This window comes from Dipodomys spectabilis, unplaced genomic scaffold (genome assembly GCF_019054845.1).
Source record: "Dipodomys spectabilis isolate Male_0828 unplaced genomic scaffold, ASM1905484v1 ptg000094l, whole genome shotgun sequence".
Lineage (NCBI taxonomy): Eukaryota > Metazoa > Chordata > Mammalia > Rodentia > Heteromyidae > Dipodomys > Dipodomys spectabilis.
Genome location: NW_024870771.1, coordinates 21,705,339 through 21,723,741, shown reverse-complemented (window position 1 = coordinate 21,723,741; position 18,403 = coordinate 21,705,339). Strand labels below are relative to the sequence as shown.

Genomic DNA, 18,403 nt, shown 5'->3' with positions numbered 1-18,403 from the left:
AGCTATGTACATATGACCCGATAAGATGATGTTAAGTGAAATGAGTCCCAAGATAGAGACACAAGTGGGTTTTTCTTTCTTGCTATTATTTCTAATGTATTTTTAACTTTTTTTTTTTTTTGGTCGGTTGTGGGACTTGAACTCTGGGCCTGGACACTGTCCCTGCGCTCTTCAGCTCAAGGCGAGCACTCTACCACTTGAGCTACAGCGCCACTTCCGGTTTTCTAGTGGTTCATTGGAGAGAAGAGTCTCACAGAGTTTCCTGCCCAGGCTGGCTTTGAACCACGATCCTCAGATCTCAGCCTCCTGAGTAGCTAGGATTACAGGCGTGAGCCACCGGCACCCGGCATTTCTAATGTATTTATGATGTACTATGTGATTTTTTTTTGTTCCTTTGTATGTTCCTCCCCCCATAGTATAACCCGTTTTCACTGTATTTGATGTTGGTATAATTTGGGGAAGGGAAAAAACAAAATGCTTAAATAGGGATACAGGTTGACCCAATGAATCAATGAGATGTACAAGACACTATGTTGAAAAACAGACTTTACAATTTAGGTATGGGGTGGGGGAGTGTAGTTGTGGAGGTGGGAGGGAAGGGATGGTAGGGGAAAAACAAAGGAGGAGGCAACAATGCTTGATAGGAAATGTACTCATTGCCTTGCTCATGTAACTGCAGCCCCTCTGTGCAGTATTTTTACAATAAAAAACTTATTAAAAAAAAAAAAAGAAAGTCCAAAAAGGTTAAATAACTGGCACAAAAAGTCGCAGTACTGGAAAATGAAGAACATGATTCAAACACAAGAGTTTGACATAATGAACTGATGACAAGTTGGGATTTTGGTAAGAGTTCAACCTCATCTTCTGCTGAGTTAGGAACTATTGCAACCACTCTAGATGGGAATTTAGAAGAATCAAAACCTTTAAAACCAGCATTACTCTTACCCAGCATTATGCTCTCAGAAACATAGTAACTGTAGATTAGTATAAATATACCTGTTTATAGAAAAAAGTAGAAACAATCTTTCGAGTGTTAGATGAAAGAAGAAATGATAATGTACTATTTTGAATTTACCTAGAAAGGTATCTTTCCAATCTTTTAATGTCCAGAGACTGTTGGCATTGTTTTTACTTATTTTCATCCTCATCTCCATGCAATTGATTTGGGCTACTTTAACAACTGTTAACAGTTCAAAGGGGTAGAATAAAGGAAAGAAAATACATGCTTTTGATTCGTCACAAGCTATTCTGATAAGCTGATTAGAATATTGTAGTTTTGATTCTACCATCACTCTTTTAAAGGACAGCTTAAAATCTGAATGTTCTTAAAAAATTACTATATCTTAATTGTGAGTATGCCCTTCCCCAACAAAGAAAGTTAGAAACTTACAAAAGCAGCATGTTTTCCTCGAAATCCTCTTGTACATTGTTGCCTCCATGGCTTCCAAATAATAAAGCCCAACAGGTACAGAACAAACATTGAGGTTTTTGCAAAGGTACTGAAGAATGGTTTGTTGTACTGTGTAAAGACATACTGTGGATGAAAAGGTTACAGATAGCTATGAGATGACTTTAAACGTCATTACTCATCATAAAATAAGTTCATTTAGATGGAAAAAGTAAAAAGAAATTATAATAATCTTCTTGATTCATTTCTGAATACCCTATTTGCCTCACAAATAAATGATAATAATGCCATACAAATAGCAACAACATTTTTAAAAAGTTTGGTTCACAGGAAAACTGCTATGTGCTAAGGACTACCGTAAATTAAGACAGGCTCTTCTGCCCTGAAGAACGAAGTAATAGAGGAGATATTCAGATGAAGAAAACCCATAAAGTACCACAATAAGGGTTCAAAGTGCCATGGAAGCACTCTGAATTGCAGAAAAGACCAAACAGAGGGCAGGGAAGTTTCCTGAAAGGCTACTCTTGAGCTGGGTATGCAGAGACAAAGAACAATCATCTAAAACAGAGAAAACAGTACAAAGAAAAGCAATGACGTTGAATAGCATATAAAGAAAATTCCATTAAGTTTAATGTTATTTGGATGTTATATAAAAACCTACAGATTCCATTTAAAATGGAAACATTAGTGTGGGCCTTCTTTTTGTCTCCTAGAAAATAATAATTCTATGCATTGAGGAAGCTTAGGAAAGATGGTAACTAAAGGACCCAAATGGTAGTCTGCACTATTTTGCACTAAAAGAAATCATGGCTCCAGGAGGCAAAGGCCAAATCCAGGAATAGGGCAAACATTACAAGATAAGCCTGAAGCATCTTGTGTCAGAAAGCAAAGAGACATTCAAGGCTAGGATCACACTAAAAAGATCCCACAAGCAACCTGAAGGGACTCTCACTACTCAAAGATAGGACAATTCAGGCTTTAGAACAAACATTAAAAACACATATTAAACATATAAAAATATAAAATAATGTTAAAAATACTCTCAATGGCTAAAACTGGAAGTTGCTAGGCAATCCTACTCTAAAAGTAACAATGGAAGAAAATTAAAATATAGCCAATTGTTAGTATATAAACTGTTTCAGAAGTAGTAAATCATAGTTGTGGAAAAGTTCTCCTTAAAGGATAGACTTAGGACTGAAGTGGCAAAACACTTGCCTGACAAGCACAAAACCCTCAGTTCACACCCCAGTATGGAGGTTTGAAAAATCACCTATAATCATATGAGTATTCAACTTTTATCTAAAATTTGATGAAGAATATTTCAAGTTTTTTTTAAATTTGTATACATGAGTTCTGCGAGAGGAGTTTCATCATGACAAGGAATTTTATAGTACTTAAATTTGCATCACCCAAAACACAATTTTAGGCATTACAGGCTCATACTCTGATGGCACAGAAAGTACCCAGTACTGCTTAAACATTCAACTAATTCTACACTTAACATCTAACCACCCTTTTATAGGAAGTAAGACAATGACTTCAATGACATCCAAAGAAGCAATCAGCAAAATCAAGGTTCTGTGATATGTCTTAAAGGGAAAATGACCTAGTTTCTCCAACAAACCAACAGCATGAAAAAGAAGGCAGGGAGATAAACCTAAGAAATAACAGTGATTTAAGTAACAAGAGGAGGAGAGGTTGTCCTTGACATAAATGGGAAAATCTGAATATGAAGTGGATATCAAGTGATTTTTAAGGAATGAAGAGTTTATTTTTTAGATACGTTAATGGGTACTGATTTAGGTTTAAAAAACTAAAGAGTTATTTTCTGTTTGATGTTAATAGGAAAGAAATTATGTAGAGCTTGCTTTAAAATATCCTAGGAAGAAGTTGTGAGCCAGGATAAGACTAGAAAAACTAGTAACTGATAAAGTGATAGGAAAATAAAGATTATGCTATTTTAAGAAATTACTATCTTGTATCCATTAGAGAATATCTACATAAAAAGGTGATTTTTTTTCTTTTTCAAATACACAAATTCATCTCAAAGGTTTAGAGAATTTATCTGGCTGAAAAATCAAACATATTACATATTATCTTAGATAACAGAAACATAGTTACAAAATTATTCTCTTACTAAAATACTTGATATTTTTAAATAGGTTATTTTTTTTCCAGCTTTACCATGGTACAACAGAAAATTGTAGCTAAAATAAAAACTATATATTTATAATAAAGTGTTTTGACAGGTGTATACATTAGGAAATGATTGCTATAAACCAGTTGGTTGGGTTTTTCTTTTAACCTTTGGACCGGAGTGTTAAGTACCAGTTTCATTAGAGGCTCTTTTGTCAATAATTCTATTACCTGTTAAGTAAAGCAATTTACTTAAAATTATAACTCTTAAAAGCTAGATTTAGTACTGTGGATGTTAAGTAATTTATATTGAATAAAATTATAGAATGTTAATCTAAACAACTATAGAAAAGTTTTAAAGTAAAAAACAAATATTGTTGTATTCCAAACCCTAATTCCAGAAAGGCCAAAAACTGTTCTTTCATGCTATGATGTCAGTGTCAGCTCTTGGCTATGATGTGAGAAGGTCAGTGCTACTAAACTGCCTCTTTTGACATTTAGACCTCTTTTATCAACACTAGTCTCCTTCTGTAACATGGAGTGGAAATGAAGCTAATTCCGAAGAGTTGCCTTTTCATAAGGACCATTTACACCAAGCAGGATTAGCATTAAGTATACAAATAGAAGGAAAAACTATCTCATGAACTCACCTTGCCACCTTACTATCAATGTGTCATCAGTAAACACAAAACTGAAGCCAATCATTATACAGTCTGTATTTTATGTTTGAGTCAGCAAACACAAATGTAGATATATTCACACATGTGCATAACAGTGACCTATGCAGGAAAACATCATTTTTATTCATTTCTCCAAAAGCATTCTATTTTATTGTAGCTTCTTGCACGCTAGCCAAGTGCTCTCCTCACTGGGCCACACTCCCAGCCTTAAAATATTCTTACTTTCTACTAAATGCTGAAAGACTATCTTGTTTCTAAATGGCTGTTTGTGGAAAAAAATAACATTTATCAAGAAAGAAACTAAATTTAAAAAAAAATAGAAGAAATCAGGAATATTCTCCTTCAAAGTAATCCTCCTTATAAGATATAAGAACACTGTAGGAATCGTTTTAACTTGAGAGGAAACCAGTATCAAAGGCTACTATATATTTTACCAGTATTTAGTTTTTAGTAAGTAAGAGATAGTTATAGTGAGGAATACAATTGGCTAACACCAATACTATTACTATAATGTAACATTACTCCTAGGGAGAAAGTACTCACAGAAGTAAGTTCTGAAGAGGCCACCCAGATCACATCTACAAGCAGGAGAATAACAATGCCAAGAGCCATTCTCCGGCGTTGTGTGAATCCACTGTTCTGGGAATTCATTCGGTTCATGATAAATACACACACCATTTGTAGTCTGTTGTTTTTCCAAGAAAACAGAAATTTTTATTAGAGATTATTTTAGCAAAGGAGTATAAGTCATCTGATATTTGTTAATGTGAAATATTAAAGAACACACTGGAATTTACCTTGTTTTAAGGGCCTCTTTGAGATCTTCCAAAACAATGCCTGAATGGAAAAAAAAAAAACACATATACACACACTCATACACAAAATGAAGCTTATGAAAACATCAACAGCTCCAGATTAATTGCATCCTTATTATTTTTTTTTTTTTTACTTTTTACCTTCAAACTGAAAGCAACGTAAAACTGTGCTCGATATATAACATCAACCCTTTCGTCTAGATTTTCGTGTGATCCATTATCCGTTTCAGATTATACTCAAGAGGTGTAAGTACTGGGAGAAAAGGCAACACTCCACGTATGGTGTATTGCTGGGGAAACACAAAACTCCGGTGGCTTCTCCCTCCTCCGGGGGAACGCACTCTGGGGACAGGCAGTGTCTAGACTCGAGCTGGCATCTGAGAGCGTCCTCGATCTCGGGAGGGCGGGGGGGGGGGGGGGGGGGGGCGGGGAGGAGAGTTAGTCATTTGAGAGGTGATTCTGGAGGGCACCCCTTTCCGCAAGCTTCACGTGTTAAAGGAGAAGGATCGGGCCCCCCTACCCCTGTCAAGGCATCCTGTTATCTTAGATGGAAACAGAAACTCTCTTAAAGATGGTTTCGAAAACAGCTGTTAAAAGCCATCTTCCTCCTTTTGGGAGGGGAAAAAAAAAAAAAAGAAAGTTGAGCTGGTGACAGCTCCCCGGTGGAGCCAGGCGAACCCCGGGGGGGGGGGGGGGCGTCTCCCGGCCCGGGCGAGGCGGCTCTGAACCCCCCCCACCCCCGCGGGGCCCAGCGCTTGGGATGCCTTCGGGACGGCCGCCCGGGCGCCCGGGAGCCCCGGAAGCCAGCCGGGGCTGGAGGTGGGGCCGCCGGCGGGCGCTCGGCTCCGGCGTGGGCTCCGGGTGACTCCAAGGCCCTTCCAGGACAGCCGGCCTGCCTACCTGGCCTTCGTGCCCCGCGATGGCGTCGTGGCGGCACCATGAGCGGCTCCGGCCCGGCCCCGCCGCCGCCCCGCGCGCCGCGGCCGCCGCCTCGGACTCACTGAGCCGTCACGGCGCCCGACATGACGCTGCGCCAGGCGCTGAGCCTCGCAAGCCGCGGTGCCCCTCTCACTCCGCTCGGCCCGGGAGGGCGGGGAGTGAGTGAGCCACTGCCGGGGACAGCGCGGGCAGCGATGGCCGCGGACCCGGAGCTCGGCCCTGCCACCGGCCCCGCCCCCGGCCGGTCAGCCAGCCCGCCCCGCTACCCCGCCTCCCTGGCCGGCAGCCGGCGGCGCGCTGGTGACGACACGCCGGCGCGACGGCGGGCCGTGGAGGCGGGGTCACGTCTCCAGGGTGACGGCATCCGGGGGGCCGTGGAGGCCAGGCCTGGCCTGGCGGTGGGCAGACTGGGCGCCTGTGGGTCACAGCTGTCATCCGAACGACTCGGGAGGCTTAGGGAGGAGCGTGGTTCGAAGCCAGCCCAGGCAGACCCCGAGAGACTCTAATCTCCAGTGAGCCACTCAAAAGCCGGAAGTGGCGCTGTGGCTCCAGTGGTAGAGCGCTCGCCTGCAGCTGCAGAGCGCAGGGTCAGCGCCCCCAGGCCCAGAGTTCGAGCCCCACGAACCGACCAAAAGAAAAAAAAGGTCCGTCCGCGGGTGCCCTACATGGCAGACTTGGCCGGTCAAGTGCTCCTGGGCTCCGGTCTCACCAGCCTGTCCCAGCCGTTCACGGACGGTGCAAGTGCTCATCCAGGTGGGGTATGAGCCTCTTCCTCCAACAGTGGGACCACATAGTTTGGGGCGGCAAGGCTGTCCTGGTCTCTTGTTATGCTCAGCACCTTGCCAGCATCGACGGGAAGCGTGGCTCGTTCACAGGCTTCACTCCCAAGACTGTGTTCAGGAGTCCTTGGAACGGTGGTCCGTAGCCAAGTTGTGCAGCGCTCTGGGGACCTGGACAACCTGAGGAGTCAGGAATCGGAAGTCAACCATTTATGGGAAGAGGGCCTCCTGGGATGTTTTGCGGGTCTCATTCCTCGCCTCCTAGGTGACATTATTTCTCTCTGGCTCTGTGACTCCCTGGCCTACCTCGTCAACACCTATGCACTCGACAGTGGGGTTTCTACCATGAACGAAATGAAAAGTTATTCCCGAACCGTCACCGGATTCTTTGCCAGTATGTTGACCTATCCTTTTGTGCTTGTATCTAATCTAATCTTGCTGGTGGATTCCCTCCTTACTCCCCACTATATACCTCTTGGATAGATTGCTGGTACATGCTGCAAAACAGAGGGAAATAGGAGCTGAGGAAATAGCTCGTTTTTCCTGGAAGGTTCCCTGTGGGAAGACGTATTGTTACGACCTGAGAATGTTAATTTGAAGATGTGGGGCAGGGACAATGACGTTTCTATAGTCCCAGATGCACAGAATTATGGGACAGAATGTTAATTTTTATACAGTGTGGCGTGCTTTTTAAATAATCATTTAATCTTGGGAAAATGAAAAGAAACCTAGCTTAACTCTTACATGAGCATTTTTTCCCTGAGTACTCTGAAGGAAAAGTCTACTAGAGTGCTCTGTAAGAACAGCCTGGCTGATATGCGAATGTTAAAATTAAACTGCAATGAGATATGACAAAATAAAACAGGACTCAAGTTACCATACACAGTAAGACCAAAAGAGGATAGTCTCAGGAGAAAAACACCAAATTGCAATACCCAAGCACCCCTTCATTTATATATAAAATAATAGGCATACTAAAAAGAACACTGAAGATAAGGAAACAACCCCATCTTAATTTGTCCTATTGTTTTTTGATGGCTCTGTATTCCTTACCTCATATATGGTGTATACACATGCACATATTAGGGAAGGTGGGAGCAAAGTACAGAATCAGTGGAAAGCTGGTGAAAAAATACTTCAGAGGGGCCCATCAGCTGCACTGGACATTGATGAAAGTAAACTAAGCAACTCAGGGTGGTGATGGGAGGGAGAGAATGAGAGAGAAAGAGGGAACAGCTGACACTAAGCCAAAGGAAAGAAATGTACATATCACCCAATTTGCAAAAACTGGTTTTATTGTTAAAGATCATACAGTTCATAAGCAATGTAGATTAAGATAATGATGACTGTCACTGTGCAGATTAAAAGGTATTTGTGACTTTAAATTTTAAAAAAATTAAAGAAGAGCCTGGCATAGTTTCTGTCCTCTAGCACCTCCTGACCATCTCAGTTACTCCTTTCCCTACCACCCCTGCATATATATATACCTTTCCAAGGCCAAATCCTCAGGTACTTCAGTGTCTGTCTTGGAAAATTGCTGTCTGATCTGCTAGTATCAGTTCTGAATGTCATTTTTTGTTTTATTTTTATCAAGAGAGAGATAAAACAAAGGGCCTTGCACATATTAAGAAAGCATACTACTATCTGGCTACAAGTTACCTTAACCTCCTGGTCTCAAGTGATTCTTCTGCTTTAACATGAGTACCTGAGACTAAAGGCCAATGCCAACTTCCACTTTTACCTCCATGTCAATAAGTCTTAGTAACATGTTTTATTTTTTAACTTTTTCCCACCCACCAAATGCCAGCTATATATTTTCTAATACTCCATATAATTGAAGATTTTTGCTTGGCTTTCACTGTATGTATATGTATATCCACAGTAGGGCAGTGCTTATTACAGGGTTGTCAGTCAATATTTGTTAGATAAACTTGAACATCCTGCTGTCTCTTGACCTTTCAATATACCTAATTCCTTTCCCATTTCTGTAGGGGGTAGTTTTCAGACATGGCAGTTTATTTTTGCTGATTTCACTTCTCTTCAAAGTTAGTCGTCTTTTTGAAATCTATTATAAAAGTTGTAAAATCTCTCAAGTTTTATCAGGTATGTGTTGGGTCTTCGTCCGTCCCACAAAAGACCGACGGGGTCCGAGGAAAGGTAAGTGCGGCGCTCGCCCCGTTCCCCAGCCTCCCTCAGCCCAGGAGACAATCAGACACAGCGGGGAGCCAAATCCAGCAGGTAGAAAAAACTCGTTTATTAACAGAGAGCAGCCCCTTTTAAAGACAACAAGGGTGGGTGGCATGATAAGGGAGGAAGAGGAACCAATCACTGTCAAGGTCACACCCTATCATTCACCTGAGCCTTCACGGGCTGGTTAGGCACTGATCAGAAGATCAATTGGGGTCTGCCCACTCAACCCCCTCCCAGCGCCATCTTTGCTGCCCATATGCTCCACAGGTATGAACTCTAACACCTATGCAGTCTAAACACTCTAATTTCACTCAAAAATACATATGTTTCCATATGGATGTAAAAGCAAAGCTTTTAGTGTGTCTACAGGGCAATCACTATGTAACTCTCCATCTAAGCCCTAGCAAATCAACTAATTATGAGTCTTTGGAGATTTTTAGTAATGGAAACAACCTACAATAATTCTGTATATGCCAAATAAGGAAATAAATGAACACCCAAATATGAAGAAAGATATTTATAGTCAATCTCTATGTCCATGGGTTCCATATTTATGGAGTCAAACATCTGAAGATTGAAAATATTCAAGAAGAACATCAAATATGTACTGAACATAACAAAGATTTTTCTTCTATTACCTAAATAATACAGTGTCCAGCTGTTTAATAGCATTTACTTTATGCTAGGTACTATAATTTACAGATAATTTATAGTGTATGAGAGGATATATATAAGTTAATACAGATGATGTAAGGTATGTGGTCATCAAATTTTGGTATCCAATGGAGGTGAGATATGAGAACCAATGCCCCAGGAATACCAAGGAATATGTGTATTCACAGCTTGCTCTAGTAAGCCCAACAGCCACCATCACTTGTATTTGACTCAAAGGCAAGCAGAGAAGAGTAAAAGTTTTATAGTGGAGTAAGATAAAAGATTGAGGTATGCTTTCCAGGTATGTCTGTGACTAGAGGTTATTAGCATGGCTAAACTGGTGGCAAGCTAACTGGAAGCAAAGCATTCTGAGTGGTTGGCTACGGGGTATATATTTGGTTTTTCCAAATTGCAGTTATTGGTCTAGTCCTATTGTTCTGTGTTGATATCTGTAAATATTGTGGTTACCTTTTTGGTCTGATTCATTTAGAGGCTGTAGTAAGAGTTCTATTTTTGCATATGTTCTATTTTGCATATGGACATTGACTGTTTTTATAATTATTCTCTAACATATGTCTATTTTATATATATTCTCTGCAATACCTACTAAGATGTTATACACATGATTTGTTGGACAAATATTTGTTGATTTTATTTGCTTCTAAAACATGGTTAAATAGATCAAGTTAATATATATATCAAAGATTTCTCTTGAATTTGAACCTTACTGCATTTTATTGGGTAGGTCGTATACTATAGGACAAATCATAAACTTGGGAGATTCTGAGATAGCTAAGATACTAAGACTTATTGGGCGTAATCATATCCTGGGTTTCACGGTGTTTATGGGCAAGTTGGAGTAGCAACATATCAACAGGTTTAAATGAAATTTCCAGGAAAAGTTCCAAACATCTATAGAATAAGCATCTCTAAGCAGTGCAAGATTGACCCCATCATTTCCATGTTTTGGCTATGAATCAGAATTGTCATGACTCAGTTTCTTTTTGCATATATAGATAGGGAAGATTTCAGAAAAGAAGTAGAAAATGAGCTTGATGTTTTGATGTGGTGGGGCCTCATACATGCTAGACAAGAACTTTACCACCAACTACACCCCTAGCTCTCAGCCTGATTTTAATGATGGGTCAGATCTTAATAAGGGAGGAAAGGACTTTTCACTAAGCAAGTTTATAAGTATGGCCAAGAAAAACAGGTGTGTCCAGATTTATGGGATAAAACTGGTTTGGCAGAGCATAGTATGAGAAGTGAAGCAATGGGGAATAAGACAAGTCAAGTGAGTTCTGATGATTTAAATATGCTCTAGAAACTAGGGAAGAGAGGCTGGCCTTTTAGTATTTATGTGATGAGACAAATGCTGTACCACTGAGCTACATCCACAGCTGGGAGAAACACTTAGCAAACCTGATATTATTTGGTATCTATTCCATGTCTGCCAATGTGGTTATATTGTCAGAGAACCCACAGGGCCTTCCTTCTGGGAAATAATTTTATAAACAAAAATGAGTAATTAGAGAAAACATTTACTAAGCTAGAAGATGCTGAATCTACATGCATTTCTTTAGTATTTTGTTAGTGGAGTACTGTGTAGTATGCTGGAGACCAAATACATGCTTGTTTTGAAAATGTTCGAGCTTGAGTGTCACTTTCTTTTCTGTCTTACTTTGATGGCATAATTTAGAGGGAATTGGATATGAACGTAAAAGGCCCATCTGATTGGCTCTTGAGCAATTTAAAATAGTATTGTGCATTGTCAACCTGTGCCTTAAGTCATTTGGCCAGACCTCTGCCATTTGAGTGGCCCATGCCAGTAAACTAGAGCACAATAACAAGGAGCTCCCATTTCTCAACATACCCTAACCTCCTCCTCCCCTCATTTCCATGTACTCAGATCCTGATATCACCCAGTATAACCCTGGCTCTCTCCTCATTGGATCAACACCTGACCTTGTCTATGCTTTAAGTCACTAAGAAGAACCCACCTTGAGTCTGAAAGTCTCTGGAACCACTTCTCAGCTCATGTGGCTGTATAGTCTGGATTGCCTCTTACCCCAAAAGAGAAAATTTAAAGGTTAAAAAAAATAGACTAGCAATGGTATGTGTTACAGGTTGTTATACATGACTCTGTGGTCTCTCACTTTGAGTAGAGGCCCTCAAAACAAAACAAAACAAAAAAAAATAGGCAACAAAAGCAGTCGCAGTCTAAGATGAGGTACTATAATATTAATATGGAACTTACAAGTGGGTGGTCCAACCCAATTTTCCCATCACATTCATACCTAGGCTATCTGTGTAAGTGAAGAATCCATCTAGAGAGTTGAAAAGACTGGAGTATATCAATTTTGTAAAGAATCATCTTAATCCAAATAGCCAATCACATCCCAATAGGGGTTCAAGAAGGTATGCACACCCACCCCCTTCTCAAGCCAACCAAGGACAAAGGTGGGTACCCAAAAGAGTGTTCAGAATTATCAACAGCAACAGCAGCATTATCACCTTTGCCTAGATGCCTGCTTCCATTTTTCTTTAGCAATGCCTTAATAAATCTGTGTTTCTCCTGTCTCGGTAAATTCTTTTATTAATGTGGGATTCACAAAGTTCTGACAAAATAGTCTCTTGGTTGGGAGGACTTGAAGGAATTCCTTCTTTTCTATATGAGGATCTTTGCTGGTACTGCCCCCAAGCTTGGAAGTAACTGTGGGTTTCTGGCCAGAGCTCCTCTTGGGTGTCTAAAACCTATCACTTCAGGTGTAAAGTACAGGAGACTTACAGTGACTCTTGCGCTGAAAATTTTACTTCCCCTAAAATTTGTGGGTCTTTGACCAGTGCAACTATCTGGTAAAACCCAAAGATTGTGGGAAAGGGTTTCTATCCACCTGCAGTCACAAGAGTAAAAAGCCTGTTTGTCCTCTCAACGGTAAGCCTCCACTTCCAACACATGTGGATACTCTACCTCTCTCCTCACATTTTTACTTTCAAATTCTCTTACCAGCTCTTTGAACATTATCTCTAGCCAACAGGATTGTTTCTGCCAAGTGGACAGAGCTTCAGTACAAGTTGCCATAAAGTTACAGATGATGTTATAACATGTTTTATGTTTTTTGTTTTTGTTTTTGTCGGTCGTGGGGCTTGAACTCTGGGCTTGGGCGCTGTCCAAGTGCTTTTCAGCTCAAGGCCAGCACTCTACCGCTTGAGCCACAGCCCCACTTCCGATTTTCTAGTGGTTTATTCGAGGTAAGATTCTCACATACTTTCCTGCCCCGGCTGGCTTTGAACCGCAATCCTCAGATCTCAGCCTCCTGAGTAGATAGGATTACAGGAGTGAGCCACCAGCACCCAGCATAATTTGGGTTTTATCCCCTTCCATCAGACCCTCAGTGCCACTTAGTTCACTGCACCAGACTTCCATACAATTCTATTTCTGTTTTCAACTAGACTCCCATGTATTTCCACAGATAACACCACAGTGCTCTGCCAGACAAATAGGCATACATCTCTTAACTTTCTCCTACTCAAAGCAGTTACAATAGGATGAAGCATTCACCCCCACTAAAATCTGGATTGGTTTTTTTTCGCTGGAGGATGTAGAGGAAAATCCCTCAAGGAGCCACGTTGGACAGGAAAATACCCAGGACTAGGTGTAGTGTGGAAGAAAGCCTTGCATGTGAAATGGGCCAGATGAAATGTGGAAGCAAATGCCAAGCTGGTGGGATGTTCCCGTGAGCACGTAATTCAAACCATGCCCCTAGGGAAAACAAATAACCAATCAGCAAGTCCCATGAGAAAGAAACCGTAATCAGAAAAATCTAGAGTCACCACATAAAAGCTGCTCCCCAACTCTATATCCAAGTAGCAGCTCCTGCAACAGTGTTATGCTCTTTTGCCTAACCGCCTGCCATTTTTCTTTAGTGGTATCCTAATGAGTCTTTCTTTGTCTTGAAAGGAAAGGGGGAGAAGGAAAGGAGGGAAAAGGGAGAGGAGAGTCAAGGGAAGAAACAAGGAAAAAAAGAAAAAGGGAAAGAAAGGAAAGAAGAGAAAGAAAGAAAAATGCAAAGATCCAAACATGTTGGTATCTATTCCCTTGAGTTTAAGTACTAATACCAAGCTGGTAATTGAAGCTAGAGATGAGAGGCATCTGCCCTCATGGTAAGATAAGGAAACTGATGGGAACAACTTATTCCAGGCTGGGCAAATCAAGATCAGTTTCTCATAGACTGTCATACTCTTTCCATTAAGAAGGAGCCATATTGTTTTTGTTTGTTTTTAAGTTTAATTTTATTGTTTATTTCTCCAAGACAACCTAGCCTGCAGTCTACTTGGATAAATTTTACAAGCTATTTTTCTGCTCATTTTTAAAGTTGGTTATGGGGCCTGAACTTGGGACCTGGACATTGTCTCTGAGTTTCTTTTTTCTCAAAGCTAATACTCTACCACTTTGAGCCACAGCACCACTTCTGGTTTTTCAAGTAGTTAATTAGAGATAAACAGTATAAACAGTCTCTTGGGGAGTTTTCTGTCCAGGCTGGCTTCAACCTGTGATCCTCAGATTTCAGCCTAGGATTATAGGAGTAAGCCACCGGTGCCTGGCTAGTTTTCTGCTCTTTCTAGTTTTAAACTTTAATCATGTTTCTCATGACAAGGAATGCTGCAAAAATAGTTCAACAAAGAGTTATGATAACAAAATAAGTTTCATCCATTCTACAGTGTTTCAGCCATATTGGTGTTTTTAGTTTTTTAGGGTTTTTTTTTTTTTTTTTTTGCAGGTCATGGGGCTTGAACTCGTGGCTTGAGCACTATCCCTGAGCCTCTTTGTGCTCAAAGCTTGTGCTCTACCACTTGAGCCACAGCCCCACTTCTAGCTTTTTCTGAGTAATTTACTAGAGATAGGAGTCTCACAGACTTTTCTTCCCAGGCTGGCTTCGAACTATGATCCTCAGATCTCAGCCTCCTGAATAGCTAGGATTATAGGTGTGAGCCATATTGTCTTTTTTTTAAAATAGGCATTCTATCCACTAGGGCTGCATAGAGGGGTGTGGTACACACAATTCATAAAATCTGTGTGGCCAAGTAAAGAAGACAAGATCCATATTTCTCAGCAAAAGCATTCCACGCTAGCACAGAACTGCATCTGTTTTTAAGGTAAACATGCAGTACCCAAATCTTCATGAGATGAGCTCAGAGCTTCGTGGTATGATTCCAAGGTTCCCGATTCCCACAACAGTCCATTTCAGATTACCCTTGTGATATCCCTGAACATAGAATAGGAAGCAATATATGAAGTAAGGTTCCATTACAGAGTATGTCCACCACACAGATACAATAGATACAAGTAACCTCAAGACAAGAACAGAATTAAATAATTAGGAGATAATAAGTAGTTACTACTTTCATGCTCACTTTTTAAATTATAAGTTCACACATAATTTAATTTTTAATGATGCCTAGATTTAACAATCCCTTGCAAAATTCCCCATAACTTAACAAGTAAATTTTGTGACTCATTCCATGCAGTTCTAGCAACACTGCTCTACTATTTCCAGAAGGCACAAAGTGTCTAGACTGCAGCCAGATCAATCCATAAGACCTTTACTTTCACTCACTTGGCCTGCCTTTATTCCCTACTCATGGCAGCATTAGACACAGCCTAGTGGGTGTGGGAAAAGAGCCAGGTTTGGAATTAAGAAGAGAACCGAGTCTTCCTTTCAGCTGTAGGTTTTCAAGCCTTCAATAAGCCTAAAAGTAACAGAGCGGTACCAGGCACTGGTGGTTCATGCCTACATTCTATCAAAGCTAGCCCAGGGAAGGATAGTCCATGAAACTCTTGTCTTCTATAAACTACTCAGAAAAGGCCAAAAGTGGGGGCTGTGGCTCAAGTGGTAGAGCACTAGCCCTGTGCACAAAAAGGCTCAGGGACAGCACCCAGGCCCTGAGTTCAAGCCTAAGGACCAGCAAAAAAAAAGTAAGAGTGGGGTGAGCACTAAATGAAATCATTAGCATAAGGAATCATAATGTCATTAGACTAAAATGGGCTTCCTAACATAACAGTACCAATACATTTTTAATGTGTACTTTTTCATTACAGTACAGCAAAGAACAAGTAAAGCAAATAGGAAGCAAAGAGGTGGAAAACTGAGGAAAATAACATCACCTTCTGTTTATAGTCTACAAAGCCCAATTTATTCCAGAAACATACACCCATGGGGTGTAGTGGCTCCTGTCTGTAATTCTAGCACTCTGAAGGGAGAGGCAGTGTTATTACAAGTTCTAAGTCTGCCTAGGCTATACAGTTTCAAGAGGGAAAAACACCTTAAATTTGTAATTTTTGCTTCTCTTTTAACAAATTGTTATGTGAAACATTACAGCTCTTAAAAATACTAGTTTAATCTTTTTCTGGACCGGAAATTCAGGGTGTACATAAAAAGATTTTGACAAGGTTATAGTTACAGTTCTGGTTAAACTGTCATGATGCGAAAGCTTAACTGAGGATGTAGGATCCAGTTCTAAGACAGCCCACATGGATTTCTACAGACAGCTCCAGTTTCTCCCCTTGTTGGCCTCGGCAGGCTTTTTATTGTTGCTATTGTTTTGTTTTGTTTTCTAATGCCAGAGCTCCCAAGTCTCACACATGCTAAGCAGCCTGCGTCCTACCACTAATCTATACCACATTTCCTCCACAGGCCTCTTGAATGTTCTCATGATGAGGTGGCTTACAGGCTTCTCAAAGAAGTACAAGAGGGACAGCAAGGAAGAAGCCATCGTGTCTTTCATGACCTTGCTTTAGAAGTTGCACTATCCCTCACACTGTATTCTATTTATTAGAAACACGTCACCAAGTGTAGCACACATACGACAGGAAGAAAGTCAGGCTCCACCGTTTGTAGTGAAAACTGAAATTCCAGAATACTTTTTAAAAATCACAACAGCCAATAAAGATACCTGAATGAACACAAATGGGTTTGCTATAGTGAAGATACCTCAAATCAAGATGTATCCTTTCAATAACTTTATTGAAAACAGCATTATAAACTGCTCAATTTCTTGCTTGTACAACCAGCAAGCATCATGCTAGACAATGTGGAAAAAAATTCACTGGCTCTACAGATATTTACAAAGTGCCTTCATATGCCACCCTCTCTCCTATCCTAGGATGGCCTTAACTTCAAGACACTGGAGATAGGGCAATAAACATAACAAAGTCCTGTCTTTCTAGCTTCTTTTTTTTAGGGTGGCAAAAAAGACAATAAAATAAGCAAGCAAGTACATAAGGAAGTACATAAAGTGTTTGTAAGTGTTCTGACAGAAGAACGTGGAGATGAGAAAGTACCTAGGATAGGACCTTTATCAATTATCTCTTAGGTAGTGACTCTAAAAGGGGAATGACTCTTTGTAAAAAGTTAAGATTGAGTCAGTAAAGCAGTAAAAAGTAAACTCAGTAAAGCACTGTGTGGCTAATGATCCAGGTGAAGGATTCAGGGAACACCGGGTGTGGATGAAGCCATGAAGCCTTTCGGGTAAGGAGGTAAAAGAAAGGACTGGAAAGACAGCAAATAATGCAGTCCTGAGTATCTTTGGGAAAAGTCTACCTTTTATTTTTTATTTATTTTTAATTTTTTTGGGGTCCGGTCATGGAGCCTGAACTCTGGGCCTGGGCACTGTCCCTCAGCTCTTCAGCTCAAGGCTAGCGCTCTAACACTTGAGCCACAACGCCACTTCCAGCTTTTTTCTTTTTGCTTATGTGGTGCTGAAGAATCGAACCCAGGGCCTCAAGCATGCAAGGCAAGTGCTCTACCACTGAGCCACCTTCCCAGCCCAAGTCTACCTTTTATTGTTAGTGTAACACATACACTGTGTAGTGTAATACAAGGGAGTGGCAATATCCTATTTAAGTCATGTTTGAAAAGAAAAAAGAAAAGAATACATCTAAAATCCAAGGATACCTTGGATTTTAAGGCATTAGGAAAATGTGAAGAAATATATAGATTGAAATAGATTTTGGGCATGGTGCTAATGAACTGGAAGTGAAATAACATGAAGAGTATTAAATATCCTACCCAACAATCTACATTTCTTTAGGGATGAAAAGATGAAGGGTGAATGGAGATAGTTATACTTTCTCACTGTAAATGTTGCAAGCTTTAGGCCTGTACTTCCTGAGTTCTGTGTGATTCAGCAGTTTCAACATATTCCTGTAACCTTGAGTTAGTGTACAAATGCACTATCTTAGGTAACCTTGAAGCTATACTTAGTCACATGCCACAGGGAGAGTATAAACAGATACTTCTGACAGACAGGGTGGTACTGCTGGTGCAAGGTGGTATTGTGAGCCTGTGAACAGCAAGCAGAGTCTCTGAGTCTGCCCTGCAATGGGCCAATATACAGAGGACTGATATGCAGTATGCTGCTGATGGAGCAGTGTTATCAAGTCCTACTCAGTTATTTTTAATAGCTATTGGAGAATAAAACTCATGGCAATTAGTCTAGGTTAGGGGTACAAAAATAATAGGAATAATAGGTGGCCAATCCAAGCTCACAAATAGGATGATTCAAGAACCAACCAACCAGCTAGACATGACAGCATACATCTATAAGCCCAGCATGTGGTAAAAATGAGGCAGAAGCATTAAGAGTTGAAGTCCAGGAAGGGATGGTGGGGGAAAAACAAAGGAGGGGGTAACAATGCTCAGTAGGAAACGTACTCATGACCTCACTCATGTAACTGTAATCCCTCTGTACAGTATCTTTAATATAAAAAATATATTAAAATAAAAAATAAAAAGAGTTGAA

General features: G+C 40.6%; 2 protein-coding genes across 3 annotated transcripts in view; one reads left to right on the top strand and one right to left on the bottom strand.

The window, feature by feature from the left end:
* The window catches only part of Slc35f5 (solute carrier family 35 member F5), a 29,574-nt gene extending 23,512 nt beyond the window's left edge, over positions 1 to 6,062 (bottom strand). Inside the window, exons 1-4 of one of the 2 annotated variants that reach the window (XM_042685202.1) lie at positions 6,041 to 6,062; positions 5,022 to 5,061; positions 4,768 to 4,909; positions 1,391 to 1,534 (exon numbers count right to left, since the gene is read on the bottom strand). In XM_042685202.1, the coding sequence (XP_042541136.1) occupies positions 1,391 to 1,534; positions 4,768 to 4,902 (279 nt within the window). In that variant the 5' untranslated portion in view covers positions 4,903 to 4,909; positions 5,022 to 5,061; positions 6,041 to 6,062. The other variant, XM_042685201.1, reaches the window with a different exon arrangement.
* Positions 6,063 to 6,560: 498 nt separating this feature from the next.
* Positions 6,561 to 7,932, top strand: LOC122112429 (mitochondrial carrier homolog 2-like). Its single transcript, XM_042685235.1, has one exon. The coding sequence runs from the start codon at positions 6,806 to 6,808 to the stop codon at positions 7,238 to 7,240; it is 435 nt and encodes a 144-aa protein (XP_042541169.1). The 5' UTR covers positions 6,561 to 6,805; the 3' UTR covers positions 7,241 to 7,932.
* Positions 7,933 to 18,403: the final 10,471 nt, after the last annotated feature.